This window comes from Apteryx rowi, unplaced genomic scaffold (genome assembly GCF_003343035.1).
Source record: "Apteryx rowi isolate R43461 unplaced genomic scaffold, aptRow1 scaffold_52, whole genome shotgun sequence".
NCBI lineage: Eukaryota > Metazoa > Chordata > Aves > Apterygiformes > Apterygidae > Apteryx > Apteryx rowi.
The window spans coordinates 1,578,261-1,599,167 of record NW_020450783.1 but is presented as its reverse complement, the minus strand read 5'-3'; the positions used below and the strand labels follow the sequence as shown (position 1 = coordinate 1,599,167).

The window sequence follows — 20,907 nt, the reverse complement described above, 5'->3', positions numbered from 1 at the left end:
GGGAGCTTCTATGGAAACAGAAAAACTCATAGCCAAAGGCAGATGAAAAGCAGGAAAGCAGCGGGCATGTGCTGATCTTACCATGTATTTGTGCAATTTTGAGTACCTTTTGGAGCAGTACCATTCTGTCATTGGTATTTCTCAAGCTTTTCCCTACCTATCTTGAATGCGTTATATGCAGAGATATATAAGGCATCCTGTTCTCTTCTGGAGAATCCCTGCTAAAATAGACAAAATAATCCATTGGGATAATATTCATCAATTAACTCCGTTCAGTGAGGGCCTTACTTACAGGAAAACATTGCATCCTATTTTCTGAAAATACCTGTTAATTCATTGAGGGTCAATCATCATGAATTTAAAACTCTCACTTCTGACATCTTTTAAAAGTAAATACTCAAGGCCCACAACCAACCCTGAGAGCAAAAGTTGAAATACTTGAACATTAAAAAAAAAAAAAAAGACTTTTGCATTTAAATAAAAGCAACAAATTGAAGGTGGTTATTTATGATTTTTAACCTAATCTAAATAATAGTTTAGAGAAAATTTAGTAGGTAAAGTGAAATAATTCATGAGGTATGCATGATTAGTAATAATTACCTGGAAGTGCAAGTTTAAAGTCATGAATAACAGCTTTCAAGTAACTGATTCAATTTCTGATGTCAAAGTTGTTAATAAGCCATCCCATAAACTGCAAAGCACTATTAGAATGGAATATTTTCCTGCTGTAAGCGTTCTACAGATTGATTCCCAGTAGTAAAATCATCTTCGCAGAATAAAAGACATCATCACTTTGTGAGGTGTGTGCATTGAACCATTATTATGCAGTAGCAAAATCTGAGGACGTTCTATGCTTAAAATTGTACTTCTCATTACCACCGTTGTACTGCAAGGCACTTGCAATGACTTACCATAGCACACAGCCCATATCAGCATCTTCGACTTTCATAACGCAGCACAAGCAGACCATGGCCGCCTGTGCTCTTAATGAGCTGCCCACCCTGCGCGTGCCACAGCAGCGTGGTCTTACCCAGGCAGCTCTTGCAGGGAGCAGAGCCAATTGTGGGGAAGAGGAAATCCAGGCCTGTAGGGCCCTGAAAAGTTCAGGAGTCCTCAAATAATCAGTCACTTTGGCTACTTGTGCCTACAGCCAGCCCTAACATTAACTAGTTCCAAGAGTTCTGACTTCCTTTTAACTCTCATGCATTGACTTCCACATTTTGGGATGAAGAATGGGAAAAAAAAGCTTCCAAGTTCCTGTGGACTCCATTCAGTTCCAGACTTCCTTCACTGCATTGCAGTTTCGATGCTGCAGACCATTTTTGATCTACAGATGCAGACAAATGGCTGAAATAAGGAAGGAGAACAACGTCATCTGTGATGAGCACAACTACCTGGCAGAAAACAGTAGAAGCATCGACAGTCTGCTGGGTGCCAAACCTCTGAACTAGGACAACGGAAGTCTTTTGAGGCAGTGGCTGGATGGTAAGAGCTGAGCTGCAGCAGTACTCAACACTTCTGTAGGACCTTGGCATTCACTCCAGCGTGCGCCAGCAGCAGTGCTGCAAGATGCATTTTTGATGCTTACTCTTGTGCAATGGTGCCAGGACAGCAATAGCAGCTGAAGTTTTAAGGGCTGGGGTCTCAGGAAATGGTCTGCTTACATCTTTACCCAAGTCTTCGTGCCTATGTATAAAATATTTTCTTTTAACTTCCTCACTATCTTATCGTTTTGTTAGGAATCACCACAGTATCTTAAAGTAGTGGGAAGGAGTCCAAAGGATGTGCCCCAAATGGTGATTTCCCAAGAACAAAATAACATCTGGTATAAATTTAAGTTGTCTGGGGAACTGACTCTAGACTTTCATAACTTGTCTGAATATTCACTTGAGATGCAATAAATAGCTAGTTGAGCTTTTGCTACAAATATTGTTATTTGAATCTGGCGTGTCCTCCACCTTGTAAAGTATTATCGTAAAAAAATTATTTCAATGAAACAACTTAAAACAAATTCTAAAATGCAGACATTCAATTTATTTACAGAGAATATCATTTGCAAGAAGTCTTGCAATGCATTCCCTCCACTTTAAGTACAATACAGTACACTGTTCTCCACAATAAGTTACATAAAGGCAAATTTTATGTACATGTAAAAAGGATCAGTGCCCAGAACTATTTGCACAGCATATCTGCTATTCAGAAATCAAACACTTAAATCTCTTAATTGCCTTCAGAATTCTTGAAACAAACTGAATTGATAAACAGATCTTAATTAGTTGAAAACCCTTCTCTCAGCTAACTGCTAATTCAGTGGTTGAACCATTTGCATGGTCTCCACTGAATTTAGAATCCTCAGCACTCATTTTAAAAACAAAGATACAAAAGAGAGGCATGCCACATGATAGCATATAAGACAACATGGAGAAAAATGCCCTGCCTGCATTTCAACTGTTTATGTACCCTGAAATATCCAAAAGAAAAGTAGGGAAATAGCAGTGCCATTGTACAAGGCACTAATGAGACCATACATGAAACACTACGTGTAACTCTGTTCATGCCTGCTCAAAAACCATTAATTCAAACTGAAACAGTGAAGAATAAGGCTACTAGGATTATCAGTGGAATGGAGAGTATCCTGTGAAGAAAGACTGTAACAGCACTTGCTTTTTCCATCTAGTGGAACAACTAACAGTCTATGACTGCCTTCTAAAAACATGCCAGGGAAATGCCAGACGAAGGGAAAGAAAGCAAAGGGACGATAACGGCATAGCAGCAAGTGGACCACTAACAAATATGTATTGAAATGAAAGACAGTTTCTCAACTTTAAGGCTGAGAGGTACAGGCAGGACCTTTCAAGAAGGTGTAGTGAGGCCAAATATCCTTAAGCAACCGAGTTTGTTTACCAGCACAGCTCAGTTTATAAAAGAGCCTAAGACACAGTGTCTACTGTGGTAAAAGACTAGACCCAGAAATAAAACCGGAATGTTCCCAACCTGCTTGACCCATCACCAAGACGGGAAAGTGGTGTCTCTTTTACAATGTGAAACTACATTAAATGCTTTAAAAATTCACTTTAAAAGATTTTAATTTTTCCCCCTTTCACATAAATTATTCCATATTCAACAATGTCAATGTCTGTTAATACAGGAAATACAGCACCAAGCTACTGAAGTCAGCAACCTGAAGAGTTAGCATACCAATCAGCATATCTTGTATACCTTTTGCAGTGAGATTTTTTCACACTTTTCTCATTCCACACCTTCCTCTTGTTTCTACAATGGAATGTAAATAGAGCATCCCTCTAAAGGTACAGTGCAGTGAGTCATACAAGACTGAAAATATTCTGCAGACAACACAAAAGATTATTTAATTTAATCCATAAAATAATGCAGATATAAGAAACACAATGTACTATGTGGAAAAGTGTTGAGTTGTACATTCCACTGATGTGTTTTTCCAGTCAGTACTGAAGACACTTTCCTTGAACTATATAAGCTTCCTGGATTCTTATTTCAGGTGCTTGAACTGGTAAGATATGTAGGTAATAGCATATCAATCAAAGAATTACTCAGAAAACAGAAACAAGAACCAAAAAAACCCTAAACTCTTCTTCACTGAAAAAGAGAGGCACTGCATTTTTAAGCTGAATTAAGGCTGTAAAATGATGCTGGTTCATTGTGAATTTGAAGTCGTCATCTTCACCCTGCCGCGGGGCTTCATTTAACCCACTGCTTCGCTGTTAGTCCTATAAGCCTGTTTACGGAGATGAGTCTCAATCTCCTCCCTGAAGACCAGCATGCCAAGGTGCGAGTGAGATGCTTCGTTCATGGCTTTGGATTGGATACACATGCGATACTGCTCCGGAGTCAGTTCGTCTGCACAATGTTTCTCATGCCAGAGGTGGAAGAGACCGGGGACTGGTGTCCTCACCACAATAAGGTCACCATGCAAGTACTTCCTGTAAAGGTGAACATCTTCACCGCCCCAGCCTTTCACTTCCAAGTCAAACCCCCCTATAAAACAACATCAGAAAATATTATTTTGGTATAAAAGCTAGATCTAAGGCAAAAAAAACAACAGTCCTTGTGTAACGTATTAAGGAATCTTATATGACATACCAGAAATTCTGAAGCAGCTAACTGTAACTACTCCATGTCAAAGCATGGCAAATTGAGGGAGAGAAGCTTCAAGCATACTGCATTCTTTGTGGTGGAAACTGCCTAGGACATAGATCATGCACTGCTGGCATCAAGCAGTCTCTTACAACAGTCTCCAAATCGCATTATGCGTGACATACCATGTGACAGCTGCAGCAAGTGGTAAGCAAACCTTACTGCGTATGCTTTTCTGTTATTTTTAGCAATCACAATGGATTTTAGCATCTGGATAATGAAGCAGTCATGCACCATATGAAAAAGCCTTCTCTATGAATGCCAGCAATTACTCCATAGATCGCAACTCAAAACGTTGGATTAAGAGAAGGAATCCAATTCCACCATTTTAAGTTCTCTCTTGCCTTACCAGGACCATAGTGAAAAATCAATCCAGACTGACGCACAAATGAAAAACTCTAGAATTCTGTCATTTTCATTTAGCACATAACATACACATGGCAATATGACTGCTACTAGAAATCAGGCTGCATTAAATAACTATATAGCACTTAAGGCAAGCAATATAATACCATCTACTTCCGGCAGGTTATTTTCAAGACAGCCTTCTAAACTGAAGTACATCAGGCTGTTGTGAGTTGTAATGGCATGCCACAAGAGGGTGCCAAAGTACATTTCTAAAGCCTTAAACCGCTATATCCAACTATTACTACTCAAGCAGTTTAAAAAACAAGGGAATTTTAACATTTATTTTCTATGGGAGGTTTACTTGGGAGATGTGCTTCAGGAACTTGGTTAATTTGCTTCACATAATCGAAAAGTATTTTTAGAAGTTCCTGAATGAAATGCTGTTGATATTAACAAATGTTGTGGCTTTTAACAACTGTTGGTCAGATGGCATGTCAAAATCTAAAAAACTAATCTAACTCTTTGTTCAAACTTGACAATCAGCAAGTCTGACTGCTGGACTCAGCAAAATAGTATGAGACAAATGTATTACTTTCTTGAAGTTAGATAAGAATAGAGAATCAACTTTTGAATACCTTGCTACAAAACAATTTAGTTTAATTTCATCTTACCAACAGTCAGAAAGTCTGTCCGATATTGACAAGTCATCCCAAAGCCAAAATCCCGCCAGAAACCAGAATCCTTCTTGTGTACCTGCAATTTTAAAATGCTAGTGTTTTGAAATGTAAGATACAATGAAGGAAGTACATTGTACTTGGTTTTGTAGAAACCTAAATTCTTCTGATCATTTGCTAAATGCAGGATGCAGCATATAATGCTTCAAATATTTGTGTCATATATATTGCATACGTGTGGACCTAATTACCTGTTGCTCTCTTCATCATTTTTACTCCAATTCCAAATACTTACTCTTTGCAGTTTCCACTTCTACCTTTCTGCCACTCTACTCCTCTGTTCTCTATATATCTGCTCAGACCAAGTAGAAAATTTTTGGTAGTCTATTGCCAAATCCTCTGTTCCCAGTACTCCAATTCCTACCCATTTTCTAATGCCACATTTGTCCCCTCTTGTTTTGATATTACAAGAAAAGTAAGCTTTATGGTTGAAGTCAGCAATCATACAGCTGTTAGGATTCAAAGTAAATAATATAGCTGTCAGGCTAAAGTTCACTCTTCTCTCAGCTGTGATTACTTGAGGCCAAAAGTAAAAGTTTCCCTTCTAACTTCTGCAGTATTCTGGCAAACAACTATTTTGGGGGGCTGGGGTGGGGGTGCTCCTTTTTTAGTAAGACTATGTTGCTCTTTCCTTTCTCTCCTCCAAACTTATCTACTTCAGAAGTTCCAGCTGTTAAAACCTCCATTTCATTTACACAACCTCTTAAAAAAGAGGATAAGGCTGGACATTAATTGCAGCCCTTCCATCTTTGGGCCAGAAATATAGCCCTTCCTCCTTTCTGCTGAGCACAAAATTATCCTTGAACATATTCTCTTGAATGTTTGCGGGTTTTATTTATTTTCACTACAAGCTCCCCTGAGCAGCAGTGTTTCTCAATCAGAAAGCAAGATGTAATTAATTTCCTAACAACCGATGATTCTGGTGGATGTTGGATAGCAGAGGTAAAAAACAACTTGCATGAGTAGGACAGCTACATACAGCATGAACACCCCGAACATCTTGCCTACCTCGACTTACGTGGAATTCACCCTGCAACTATCGTTTGGTAGTTAACAAAGAGAAGTCTACATTGAGGAAAGCTTGTCAAGAAGTGTTCAGTGTTCGTTCACACCTTCTCTGGCTGCTGGAGCACAATGAAGAGACAGTTGCTGCCATGGTACAGTTAATGCCCCTATCCTGATAAAATCTTGTCTTTCAAAACCAGAATTAAGCATTAGGCCAGAACTACCAACTTCCTTTCATTAGTTGCACGTTTTTCTAAAATCTAGGTAGAACTATGGTTTTATCTAAGAATATATGACTTTTGTACTGTTTGATAAGCTTCTTTTCCAAGTGCTTTGCCTATAATGGATACAAGTGCTTAGATATTTAGACATTGCCAAAGGTTCTAAGATATCCCAAACACACTTAATTAGTTTTTAATACAGGGCACAACTAACTCTCTTCAGAATAAATCAGGCTGCTTACCAATTGCTGCTCCACAGGGGGTGGTAGATCTTGGTTGGCATAGACAATAGCAGGATTATAGAGGCTAAATACCACAGGATAAAAAACCTTCTTTCCTAGAAGTCAAAAGGTAATTATTTATTATGACCATCCCCTTTCTGAAGGCAAGAGGAAACTGTAGAAGTCTCCTCTTTATGTGAAATGTTATTAGCCATCTAATGAAAACCAATAAGTATAAAGTCTATCCGCTAAAATTTTCCACTTAGGGAGACCATAACATCTTCTGGGGCAGAGCCCACAGGAAAAAAATAAAAATATATACACATATACACATATACATATAAATAAAAATAGCACAATATCACATTGGCTGACACAGCAAAAAAACCCTAAAATAATTGTAAGCAATTAGGCTATAAAAATAACCAAGACCAAATAACACTCTGCATAGCCTGAGGTTTATTTAAAGGCATGTGATTTCCAGCATGTATGAGCCCTGCAAGGTCATTAAGTATGGTAAGTATCTTGATTATGCTGTGACACCAATTTTTCACCTCTTACAGAAATCTGACAAATGTTTTTCAAGGTTCTCTTGCATTGCCAGTAGTGCACAGGCATCAGCAATAGCCCATGAGAATACACCATATTCTGATTTGGGCACCAACTCTGACCATGTGTGAGATGTCTTCAGCTCTCACTTGAAGCAGAGGTGGCACACTGTCAGCATAAGCTGTCAAGCAGTCTTGCAAACTGCCTGCCTTGTGAAAGTTCACAAAGCGTTCCTCTCCAAAGTTTTCCCAATTACTTATACAACCCATTTCACGAGGTGCAGCCACAGACAAAAGTAAAAGAAAGAGCAAGAATTAGAATCCAAATATCTGATCTATAGCAGTCTCCCTTGTCCATTCATTATGTGAAGAAAAATATCTATTCATTCCAAACTGATATTTGAAGAATAAGATTTCTGGCTGCAACAAATCTGTAATAAGAGTAAGCATTAAAAAAAAGAACAAAAATATGTTTGACAGGAGGAGGCCTTAGAGTGCATGAGAATAGAGTTCAAAACTCAAGAAAGCATTTTTCTTCTTGTAGAAGCTTGTAAAACGAGTAAGCTTCATAAACTTGAGACAACCTGGTCAGAAAACTTCAGAGCTTGGGATGTAAACATGGAACCCTAGCTCTGCCTCAGTCTCTGTAAGGAACGCGTTGTATAGCTTTACTGCAAACCACCCGTGTCTTGGCCATACAAGTATAAATGCTAGAAAAGATAAAACCAACTTGCTGGAGATTTTTGTATAACAAAATAACCTTCCTCTTCCATAAGACTTCACACAGAGTTTTGTTACACAAAGTCTCCTACAAATTAAACTGTCTGACTTTTTCTTATTTAGCTAAATCAATAGGAAATGTGAAAACTTATCTATTGTGCAAAAAATGCAATGAATTCTTATCTCAAGACATTACATTAAGGCAGAAATTATTTCTCAGTCTTGATAGTATTTTCTTTTAAGCACAGTTATTTTTCCTTTTGCTAGATGCATGCTATTGAACAGGTTCTACCATTCAAACTAGTCTATGTGCTCAACTCAGAACAGTTTAAAAGCCAAACAAGACAAGACACAGTTACGGCAACTTAAAAGGAGCATACCAGGCTCCGCATTCAAGCGGCAACTGTTGAGGAACTCAGCTGTGAAATAAACATCAACGTCACAGAAGAACATCAGGACCTCGCCCTTCTCCCAGGCTCTAGCACCCATGTCAAGTCCCCGGCCACGGTTAAATTCCTCATTCAAAGAGACGAGCGTGTAATTGTGGAAGTTAGTTTCTCTGAAAAGAAAAACAGAGTCAAATTCAAAATAAATCCATGTGTGGGGTGGAAGGACTTTTATACTTTTCCAGCATTTTACAGTAATTTCATTTTGGACATTTTTAAAAATCCAGTTCTGTATCAGGATCAGAAAGAATCAGTTCCACTTAGTTCTCTCTCTTAAAACATCAGAGTTTAGACAATGCAAACAGATGAACCTGAGTCTTATTTCATAACTTAATTTTGCACTTAATTATTCAGACAGATTAAAAAAAGCCTTCTGGCAATGGATGTGAATTGAAATGTTCTCTGAAATTACGACGGCATCTGAAAATTGTCCCCACAAACTAAGAATCCCTCACTAATAGGACAATATCCCTCTCTGATCCTCTGAAATCTTCAAGGAGCTCAAACCAAGAAAGCCAGAGTCCTGGCTCCACCAAAATCATGAGGCAAAAGCTCATTTGTACATTGATGCCACCATAACCTAGTCAAATTACTTCTTCCTCACTATTTCATACCAGCACCACACATGTGCCCACTTGCTGCAGAAGGAGGAAAGTGTAGCAAGGGAAGCTGGAAATACACCTGGGGAATATCTTCAAGCAAAATAAACTACTACTTCTGAGACACTTTGCAGGGCAATTTCTTGAAGATACAGAGGAAAGATATTCAAGAGCAGCACCATTAAAAAGGTAAAGACCCAGATAAAGACACAGCGAGTCTGCTGCACTGAACGCAATTTTAGGTGAGAAGAACAGAAAGCCTCGTGGCGAGCGTAGCAGGGGGCAGAAAGCACCTCAGACACAGAAGAAGCCAGCATTCAGCAAGCTAAATGTCTTGGTGGCTTTACAGGAGTAAGACAGAAGAATTCATTGCTACCTAAAGGTTTCTATGCATGACAGACCAATTCACCATGACATTTTAATCCAGCAACACAATAGTCTGCCAAATACATTTCATTAAAAAAGCCTTGGTGCCACGTTGTACGACGGAGACATGCAGGCTGCAGGTTCATTCCTGGCTAACAAATTTAATAGGCTCCCAGCTCAGGAAAGAGAATAAGAGCTCAGGCAGAGAACTAACTCCTTAGAGACTGATGGACACAACTACTCAATCTGAAAGCGAGACAGGTTTCTCACCTAATTGGGCAAAGCTGTCCCATTCTTCTGGAGACAGAAAAGCAACATTTAGGAATTTTATATCCAAACTGCTGTAATGCTATTTGCTGTAAGTCATGACTGACGAAACACCCTTTGTCTGAAGCTGTTCTATGGAAAAAGGTAAATACAGGGGGCATGCTGGAGCCATTACATCGTACATAGAGGATAGAGGACAAAGCTTAACTTCTTGACCAGACAGACTCAGCAGTCCACCAGCCCTGACTACAGCAGCCAGTCATTTCTCTTCTTCATCATGAAAATAAATTCTCCAGTGAAAGAGCTGTCACAATGTGCATCCCAGTTCAGTAGCAATTAAATATTGTGCCATTAATTCTGAACAGTCTGTTAACGTGACTGAATATTTATGGCAAAATTCATTCCTGTAATTTTTGGTGCTGTCAGATGAAAACCTCAAAGCCACTGCTGTTAGTCTTTCTTGGCCTATAGCCTGGATTTTTAGTTGTGCATGCCTTCAGATACAGAAAACTCAAAACACTGCCTAAAAGTTTACAGGACACTTCCAGCTTAAGCTGTGAAATGCCAAATGAAAGATTATTCACTGCAAGTAAAGCTTACTTTTCTTATCAACCTGTAACAGCCTATAAAATTCTTTATTTTATTGTTTCTTTGTTTTCAAAAATCACTAACTGCCAATCAATAGTCTGTATTGACTGATGTTGGATATACTTACTTACCTAGCTACAGACTCTAGGATGCTTTTTACTTCTGACAGTCCATCTTGTCCAAAATATACCACAGTGAGATGAATACGCTTATCCTGATGAATACACACATCCCTATAAGCATAAAGATGAGCTGGTATTATTACTTGCCACACAACAGAAACCTCAGGTACTTTAAAAAACATTAGCAGATACAAGTATTTTGGTGAGACTTCAACTAGCTTTTAAAGAAAGCAAAGAAAAATGTTTTCCCACTTCTTTCCCCATCTTTCCCATTTGAATTAGAAGGTACCAATACTGTGTGCCTCATTCCAACACCTTATTTTAGAAACAGAAGCTCAGAAGTGGATATAAGTACAAAAATGAGCATGCTCAAGATCAATTTCCAGGTTCACAATGGCCCTGGAATTTAATCTAAAAGGGGTTTTGGTGTAGTTTGAGAAGCTCTTAAATCCATTTAGAAGGAACATTTTCTCCATACAACAGGTTCAGTTGCAAACATTCCAAGGCAGTTGCACACAATGTTGGAATCATTAGTTCTATCATAAATCCACCAGAACAGAAATTCATTTGGAAAACGGAAAAAAACCTGAAAGTCAGCAACATAGCTCACTGGATAGTCCAACACACCTACCTAAAGTTTTGCATAAATTGTGCAAATGCCTCAGTTCTTCCAGCAAGAGGAACAATAATGTTAATGATTGATCTAGAAATATCGACTGTTTCACTCTTCACTTTCATGAGTGGTCCAAAAGGCCGGAACAATGTGACATGCCTGTATTCCATGCCATCCATCTTCTTATAAAACAGTTCATACTGTGTCCCCTTATCTCTTTCTGTACGATAGTAACCTGAAGAATAAGTCACACAAGTAATTTATGAAGTCAAAGATCCCATCAATTTTATTTCAGAAACACTGTTTTTCTTGAGAACTATAAAGAAATAAAAAATAAAGCTATCTAGGAAAAGCTTCTCTGTTTTTTTCCTAAAATAAGCAAAAAAAATCCCACAAACCACTACGAATTACAATCCCTCTTCTGCCTTCTTAGCACTGATTTGAAAAACAATCTCAAACCAGTAGCTCCCCCCTTGCTTCTCAGAGCTCAGAAATATGTTTTATGGTCCTACATCAACTTCTCAGGCAGGTTTTCAAGCAGAATAAGAATCAGGCATTCCCACTGAAAGAGGAATTCAGCCTCGTTATCTAATACTGCCTTTTCTTAATCCATTCAGTAAGGGGCCACCCTTACCCTGAGCTACTCCACAGTAACAGCGGAGATCATCTGGCCAAGCAATGGACACAACACAAGCTGTGGGCAGAACAGATGAAACGTAGTAACTTGCTTGGCAAAGCCCATGAAGTTTGAAATACGATACCTAAAGAAAATCCCTATGTGATAAATGCTGGAATACTTTAAAACTATCGTTTTGGTTGCTGACTGCAAGTTACACTGTTTTCTATCCCATATACAAGGATAGTGGCATTTTACTACAGACATGGCATTCAGAGGACAGACAGAACAAGTTTTCTATGTAGCTATGACACTTTTTATTTGATAAAACAATTAGACTGCTATAAATAACATTATCTACTGCTACATATAACATGACATTATCTACTACTACTCTCTATTTTACCATAAGATGCTTACTGGGTAACTGAATCTACCCCTTTCAGGACAAATATTTAAAGTTAGCTGACTGCTTTCATTTAAGACCCATCAAGGAATTAAATCCAACCAAATAGCCTCTCCAATGTTAAACCACAAAGGAAAAGATCAAGACTCATCCGTGGATTTGACTGGATTGCTAATCCCACATCTGTATTACCTCATGCTAGCCTGAGGGTAAAAATTGATGACAGGAAGGATACTCCAACAGAATTGCCCTTTGTTCATCCCATCTCAGCTCTCCTCTCTCCCCACAGAAGAAAAAGGTAGAGTATAGTTAAAGAACATAAGATAGGTAATGAACCAAACAGCTTTCAGCTGAGCAGGCCACACCAACCACTGTAAAAGCTAATGAATAGCTACATATCCCAAAACGGGACAAACACCAGTGTATTTCCAGTCACTTGACAGGTTGCAGCCTGACCTGCCTTTTCTCCTGCAAGCAAGCCTGCCAAGCAATTGTTCTAGCCTCACTTCCAAAATACTCTTCCAGCCTCCCACCTGGAAAGGTGGTGACAGGAAATGATATATGAACTGTGAAGTGGTGAAACAGAGGTTTGTCTTCTGTGTGCAGTACTGATACTGTCTTTTTAGTTATTTCAGGCTTTTTGCAAATGAAATGAGGGCCTAAGAATGTATGCAGGGAGCAGCCCTCACATTAAGAGCAGCTTGTTTTTAATTTGCTTCTTTCTAGCTCAGGAACTAGAAACAAGTTGTCTTACAGCTCTACTTTTCCTCTGAAGAAACTTATCTCCATACCTCAGGGCTTTTCCTGTGTCAGTTTTCATCCATACTCTGTTCCTCCCATTACTTTCTCATTCCACACAAAAAGCAGAGGTATGTGTACACAGTCTTGCCCCAACTTTCTTCCTCTGCACCCCAGACTCCCCCTCTACCTTCAACCTCCATCCAGTTGCTCAACATCCTTTCTCTTGATCTACCTAACTCCTGCGACATCCTTCTGCCTCAGCTTCCTTCCCCCAGTCACTCCCCAAACCACATCTAGTTTCCCCTTCTCCTGCCCATCCTGTATCTGCCTCTTTAACAGTAACTTTCCTATTCCACTTCACTATCTTGCTACTTCTCTAATGCACTTTCTTGCAGGTGAGCACATGCACTAACACAATTTACAGGAAATGTTGATTACTATCAGTGAGGGCCAGTGGGAGACAGGGTGTAGCAGAACAAGCTGATGCCACGATTGAAAGTTACTGGTGACCAAATAAAACCTTTTGACTAGATGTTCTCTAGCTGTTTAACAAAGTTTTGCAATGCACTCTTATTTATTCCTTCGTGAACACACAGCTACATAAAACAAGCACAATGTTTTAATACTGATGACAAGCATGACAATTTCAAATTAGCATGTTAATTACAAGTATTGAAAAGGGTGTTTCAGTGTAACAGTGAAAGTTCACAAAATCTTGACTGTTACAAGTAGGAAAAAAAACAAACCCATGCATCCCTGTCAGTCCTTTTCCATTCCCACCTCTTGTGTAGAGTAGTCCAATGTTGTATCTTGAAAACAGCTTCTTGGTTAGAGGAGTAGTTGATGCACCACAGTAAGTGTTTTCACACCATGTTCTCATGTGATATACAGCAAATACTTTACACCACTACTCCTGGGTATATTAACATTCAATATTGTATATTCTTTTCTCTAGTATCTAATAGCTATTTAAAGATGAAAATACACCCTAAATGGTAAGCAAAGTTTTAAAAAGCCTCTGTCACAATTGCCAGTAGCTTATCTCTAATCAAAGGATAAGCTTAGACCTCAGTCTACAACATGATGGTGGTACAGGAGAGAAAAGAATTCTTCAAAATAATTAAAATACTGCTTTACTTTTTGCTGTATTTGCTGTACATATGTAACTTGATAGAGACTTTAAACATACAAGTCAAAGTTTGAATACAGCCTTGTGAACATTCATGTGTTATATTCCAACATGTGTTGGAATATAAGATTCCAAACTTGTGTCTCAACATTCTACTATCACCCCACTTTTTTATTTTATTTCAGTAGCAAGTGTGTGCTCCTGAAGTTACTTTCCTTGCTATCAGCTAACCTCCCTAGGTAATCTACAGATTTGAATGATTTTATGAAATTAAAACTTCTATGCACAAAAGAAGTCAGAATTGAGAACAGCCAGAAAAAGTTAACATCTGTTTTACTTCTTAGTATATATAGGTTTTAAACATTCAGGAATGACTCATTATGTAATAAAATCGCTGCTATCTTACCTTCCAGCTAGAATACACTGGCTACCATTCAAAACGGAGATCCATAAGCAAAGAAGTAAAAAGCAGCAGAAATAGTTTAACCGCTGTTATGTCCATGAAGCTTTACTCAATTTGCAGAGATGTTCTGTTTCTCACTAGGTAAGTTTAATCTTAGAAATACTGGGGATCAATTAACGTTTCATCAAAGCCAAAGCTGTTCTTCTATTCCCTTGAATGCTTGTAGTCTTACATTTGGTGTTACCAAGAAAGTATTTTGTCTATAGAATTGAAGGTCTAGGTACCATTTTTTATTAAAATTCCCTGATGAAGTTCTCAGGACACTATTTTCCGATTGTATGGCGATACTCAAGGGGATGTTTGCATGACAAACAGTCCACAGGGTTCTAAGGATGGCAAGGACTCCGAAAAAGGCTTGACTTTGAGCATGCAGCACTGGGATACACAATATTTCCACCCCAAGGACATATTTTGGGTGGGGAGTCTTCCCTTGAGACTCAAACCTAAAGATGGTTTCTGGACTTTGTTCAGTCCCAGCTGGAAACACAGAAGCAAGAAAAACAGGCTCAAACAGCAAATTCTGGTAGCCATTCAGTAACAATATCTTTATTAGATATTAATGAGAGATTAAATTCTAGTTAAAAATGAGTAGTGCAATGAAATTCCTAGCTGCAACAGAATTATATTCTGAAAATACACTGATGCCTCTATTTTCCAACGATTATTTTTAAATGGCTATTCAATGGAAGAGCTTTCAATCTAAAATACTCCAAATAAATGAGCATGAGCTAAACTGAAAGTAAAATACAGATGCCCAGGAAGGCTCATGCAGAGTTCACATCACTATGCAAGACTCAAATGACACAGGCTTCTGAAGAGAGGGAATGGACAGAATTACACCCTTATGCTCTTCTTTTCTTCATCCTCTGCTTCTCAATATTAACAAACATGGAACTCAAAGAAAGCTTCTATTTTTAATCAAGACATCTCTTAGAATGTCTAATTCAGCAGTTAGGTTCATAGTTTGTAGTCCTAAACCCCTTCATTTTTGAAAATAGGTAATATCACAACTTTTATCACCTTCAGGGGTGCTCTTTCGGCAAAGGAAATATTGTTAGGAATACAAAAGAAAAAAATCTTTCTCATGATATCCCCACAACAGTCAGAAGATCTAATAGAAATATTAAGAATGCAAGTGCCTCTCAAACAGGAGTTGCTGAACAAGACTTTTAAGGTCAGATTTTGTTCTATTAATATTACCTTGAGAATTTTAGAAGCTTCCTTTTGGGTTGCAGAGAGAAGAAAAAAGTAAGTGTGGTAGACACAGCCCTACAGATCAGAGAAACCTGATGGTTTTGTCTTCATCAGCAAGTATCTTTACAGTTGCAATGTATGTTTGAGAAGCAGTTCTATTTTGTTACTGTTCTACACTACCAATAGCCATCATGTGGCTGTGGCAGTTGTGCCCAATCACAGCTCCAAAACAGGTGTGGAACACTGCTCTATCTTGCAACCCTAAAAATACAACATCAGTTTGGATAAGACTTAAAAAAGGTTGCTCCCTAACATGGGTACAGGTTCCTTCCATCAGTGGAAAGAGTCAGAATATCCTCATGTAAAGAGACCATAGAGGCTGAGAAGGCTGTGGAAGAACTGCATGAACAGTTGGATCAAAGACAGAGTGGAAAACAGAGCAGCAATAGGGATGTTACCATCCATCAGAATATATTTTGAATTTTTTTGTCCTGTGTGGTACTAGGGTAGTAAAATAACGTACATTCTTTCTACCACGTATGGAGTAGTTAGGTATGCCTTTTCTGAAAAGACTAAAATAAAGATAAAAAAAATAAATTTAGACAAATTTAAATAGGAAGAAGGCAGATTAAGATTCAATTCACATCTTTAGTTGTGGTTGTCACAAGTGACTAAAATAGGTAAATCCTAAAACACAGTAAGAAATAAGTTTTTGATGCTTTTACAAAACAAGACAGTGATATTCTTTTCACTGGGCTTCAAAGAAGATGTAAATACAAGGGAAGAATAATTTAGGACATGTTCAGTGGCAATGAAGAAATACCCTTAGATGGAATGGTCTATAAAAAACATGAAAGATTCAAAACTTATTTAAACAGCCACCAAATTCTCTAAGGATTTACTAATGTATCTGAAAGTACATACCACAGGAGATTACAGAGCTCAAGGTTTAGTCTAGTATTTAACAAGACTAGGAAAGAGCCAAAATAATTTCCAGAACCAAACATTTACCTACATGAAAAATTGGACTGTTGAGGTGGGAAGTTAGAACACTTTCCTAAAATAAACATGCCTGTTTCTAGTATAGCTTATGGCAGCGGCACAATTTTGTGGGCAGTGGCACAATTTTGTGGGTAAATTTCTGCAGGTAGATATGCAGTAGTTTTGAGAAAACATTCCTGCAAGTCAAAACAAAAGTAAAATCAGTACATCTATTTTAAGCATAAATGATGATGGCTATGTATTAAGTCATGCAATATCATGTTTTTTTGCCCTCTCCCCCCCCCCCCACCAAAACCCTAACCCTTTAACACTTTCTCAACCTCCTGTAGCAAACTGCCTAAAGCTCTCATCCTAGTCTTGAAAGCCCTAAACCACTTGTTACAAAACAATCTATCAGGAACTGAAGAGGATACAGAACTTAAATGACAAGTTGTTTTACTTCAAGTCAGTTTTAACAGACTTTCCCTAAATAAACAATGCCTATTTGGCAACAACAAAGTAGTGTTCTTAGGATGTTTACAGTTACAGTTGTGACTTCAGTAAAGGCACTGGGTCTGCTATAAAACTTGAACCCATCTGTTTATGATAGCTTCAGGGAACAGTATTTTCTAAATGGAAAGGCAGCAACTTTCCAACTGGGCTTCCAACACCAGGCTGACAAATTGGGTAACACACCAGGGTCTCTTGCAGGGCTTAAGCATTAGGGAATAGGAGGTTACATTTTGAGTTGGTTCCATTTCTTAGTTCTAAATTTAAAAAAAAAAAAAAAAAAAAAAAAAAAAAAAAAAAAAAAAAAAAAAAAAAAAAAAAGCAGCTAATACACAGAAGCAGCTTTTTTTTTTTTTGCTGGCTCAGTATCTAAAACAGACAGCACTATTTTTACATACACATAAAAAACACAGAATACCCACACAACCCACAACTGCTGGCTGAAACAAGACAAGGGTATCAATCCTATATCTATCTCACTGTGGCTCACTACGGCTAGTTACTAAAAATTTGTGCTGTATATCATACATGTTGTTTAAGTACCGCAAAATTTTTCTACAGTTCCTCTAGCCTATGCTGGAGGATACTGCCTTTACAGTAAAAGGACATTAGTACAACTTCCAAAAGACATGCTCTTTGGCTCCTAATTATCAATATACTGCTGTGAATGGAGGCAGAGGTATGAAGTGCAGTTCTAACGCCCTAAATCAGCTTGCCTTCTGGGAAGTGTGCAGTCATTAAAGGCAGTACATAAAGTAAAAAGAAGCACTGTTTCAGCAGTAGAAAAAAGAATCCACTAGAGTGCAAGCAGTATCTAAAACTGCTAAAGAAAAGCAGTCACACACTTAGGTTAATATGAGAAGAAAACCATTAATAAGACACTGCAGGAATGACTGTTCAGGCAAAATAATACAGTTTTAGGTGAAAACTTTACTAGGGCCTAATACCACACTGGTTGTATTATATTGACACAGTTAAGTGGATTCTACACCCTGCTCCACCTTCCTGAATGATGAGATGTACTTTGCATTAAACTTCCAATAAAGTAGCAGTTCAGCAAAACAGGCTGCTATTAAAGAGACTTTCTGAGCTACAGACCAACTGCAACATCGCAGACTGAAAGAAACTGATTATTCCAAGGCCAATGGTACCTTTCTCCAGCATGTCTTTGCTTAATAGTACAGACAGCAGTACTGCTGAGATCCAGATTCCCTTTTACAGTAATGCTCTTGCATTTATAACATGCTCCAACTTTTGTTTTTTACGGCAGCATGAGCTGTATAATACTGTAAATACAAGAAACAGGTACTAGGGCAGTTTCTGATAATACTTATCTCCTTCAGCATTACACTGTACCTTGAAAGCCAAGTTCTACAGGAATTACAGCTACTACATCTTCCAGGTGTGCCACTAGAAGTGCTGAAAGCACACCTTCTCTGTTTGTTTCTACAGAAGTATTTTGTAATTAAATTTACAAGCATTGAAAAAGAACTGAGGCAACAACAAGAGAATGTAAACAAATGCTAATATTAACAGTCATATGTTTCAGAGTAATGCATGTTTTGTCCATTAGTTGCACATTTTTCATATTAGGCCTTATTCAAGGTTTCATAGCTTAATTGAGTTCAGGAGTAGTATACCAGTCTCCCCACCGAAAGGTCTATCCAGGACACCAAGTTCTTCAGCTAACATGATCAAGACATGTTAATCTACCAATACTCTCCCTTCAACATGAGTGTGCCAACTCCATGAAAATCAAGTCTGAATACTAAAGGTGGCATAGAGATCTGTGAAGAAAAATACTCTGTAGCTTCACAGCTGAATAGCTTAATTACGCAGGAACAAGAGCAAGAGAATCCATTTCTCCCTCTCTCCACCACTAGTTTCACTGGAAGTCTTTCAGTTATTTAGTACCATAAGGACAAACACAAACCTTCAGCTAAAATCAACTATGAAATGCCTCAATATTTTAAGCTGTATACTTACTGTGGTGAACCTTTCTTCTGAAACACATTTCTTGCTCCCTACTCACAACATCATGAAGCAATAATATTCTGATTATGAGAATTAAAGATTCTTACTGTGCAATTTCTGTTCAAGACCCTATTCAAGTAGGTAAAAAAGCCAGAAATACAAACATCATTAAATGTCTATTGGAACATTCTGTTAACTGTCTGGAAAGCATTTAATAAACATTTACCATACCTTCTACAAAATCATTTTCGTTATACAGCTGCCTCTCTCCTACTCCATCATCTTCATCTTGTCCATCTTCTTCATCCGGATTATTGATAACTTCCAGGCCAGCCTCAATAACTTCCACCAATTCATCTCGTTTATCCTTTCTAACAGGTTTTTCTTCCGGATGCCGAGTGAGCCCCATCTCTAACTGGAATACTTTCATGGACGTAAAGCTTTCAAAAGGAATCACACCATATTCACTAGGCAGTTTAGCCCCCATGCTCACCTCAGCCTTGTCAATCTGGGAATGAAGAAACTCTAGGAGATCATTAGATGCTTGTTCTTTGGTGCCCTGGTAGTTCATACCATTGATCTTGGGGCTCTTTTTCTCCTGCAGGGTTTTCAACTTATCACTCATTTCCTGAAGCTCTTGCTTTAGCTGGGCAATCTGACGTTTCAGACTGGTAGCTCGGTTTTGATAATGCTCCTCTTGTTCCTGCAGAAGGGCTTGATAGTATTCTTTACCCATGTTCTCGCCTAGGATCCCAGGCAGAGATCCATTACCCTCTGTTTGTGGAGCACACTCCAGCAAGTACATGAGCAAGATTAAACTGAATAATAAGGCCAGACCCACTAACAGCCAACGAGTTCTGGCTTGAATTATTAAGCCTCTTCTGGGCATCCTTATAATATTTCCGTTTCCCATCCAAAAAGAGGACTTCTCTGCTCATACCTTTCTGGGAACATCCCCCCCGAGTCCAAATCTTAGAAAGTGAATGAAAGCATGACTGTGATGGCTACTATAAGTTCTGATATAGCAGCATATGAGCAGTTTTCAACCTTTGCCTTAAATCACGTGTCATTACAGAGACATAAATCTGAAGTTCCTATGTCATCCATGACTATCAACTGTAAGCATGACTGATGCCAAACAATTTGTTCAGGATGTCCCACCCCAGAAAAAACAAAAACCCGTAAAAGGGGAAGAAGGGAGACACAAGCAAGGAATCATATTTCCATTTCTTAAGAGGAATAGTTATGGGATTTTTATTTAGCCCACTTGAAGTTCAGGAAGGAAAGTCTGCAAAAGCTGTTTTATAAGCTTCGAATGCACAGCATTTAGTTCTCCCCACTATGTAAAAATCAGAGGAGTCTACAATTTAGTAATAGTAATTTTCATTGACTAGTCTGACATTTTCCTCTGGCACTTGAGTATTTTATTCCACTTCCCCCTCCTTTCTTTGGAATCTGTGGTTTGAGTCAGCAGAATGAAGAAAGAACCTAAAATTAAAAGAAAGGTGCATATTAGAAATACAAAGCAGCTGGTAATTTGGAAAACACATGAAGAAAGTTATAACATATGGACACAGAGGATCACTGGGGGAAGGGGTAGGAAAAGAAGAAAGATAAAACATTGTTTCTTTCCATTGCATTACCCAACAGTGACTCCATCTGACATACTGTCTGGAAAATGCCAGTATGAACAATCTACTGCAATTTTTCACATAGATAGTTAAAGCAGTAAGGGTTCTTCTAGTCTCATAAAGTATCTTTGTTTTGTTTTTTTAAACTGCCCATTCCCTCTCCCACAGAAAAAGACCCAAGAAACAAAATACCCACACATACCCTTCCTACTTCTCTAGATTAAAAAAAATAATAAAAAAAAATCCAAGGATCATTTTGAAGCAGCAGAGGAAGCTTGCATTTCCCTTTGC

At 38.3% G+C, this 20,907-nt stretch overlaps 1 protein-coding gene across 5 annotated transcripts in view; it reads right to left on the bottom strand.

The window, feature by feature from the left end:
- Positions 1-2,014: 2,014 nt before the first annotated feature.
- Positions 2,015-20,907, bottom strand: part of CSGALNACT2 (chondroitin sulfate N-acetylgalactosaminyltransferase 2) — a 34,904-nt gene continuing 16,011 nt past the window's right edge. For 4 of the 5 annotated variants that reach the window (XM_026080407.1, XM_026080410.1, XM_026080409.1 and 1 more), the window contains 8 exons: positions 19,217-20,473; positions 11,606-11,665; positions 10,990-11,206; positions 10,368-10,469; positions 8,351-8,529; positions 6,724-6,818; positions 5,193-5,274; positions 2,015-4,014 (listed from right to left, as the gene is read on the bottom strand). In XM_026080407.1, the coding sequence (XP_025936192.1) occupies positions 3,722-4,014; positions 5,193-5,274; positions 6,724-6,818; positions 8,351-8,529; positions 10,368-10,469; positions 10,990-11,206; positions 11,606-11,665; positions 19,217-19,898 (1,710 nt within the window). In that variant the 5' untranslated portion in view covers positions 19,899-20,473 and the 3' untranslated portion in view covers positions 2,015-3,721. The remainder of the gene's footprint in view (positions 4,015-5,192; positions 5,275-6,723; positions 6,819-8,350; positions 8,530-10,367; positions 10,470-10,989; positions 11,207-11,605; positions 11,666-19,216; positions 20,474-20,907) is intronic. The other variant, XM_026080411.1, reaches the window with a different exon arrangement.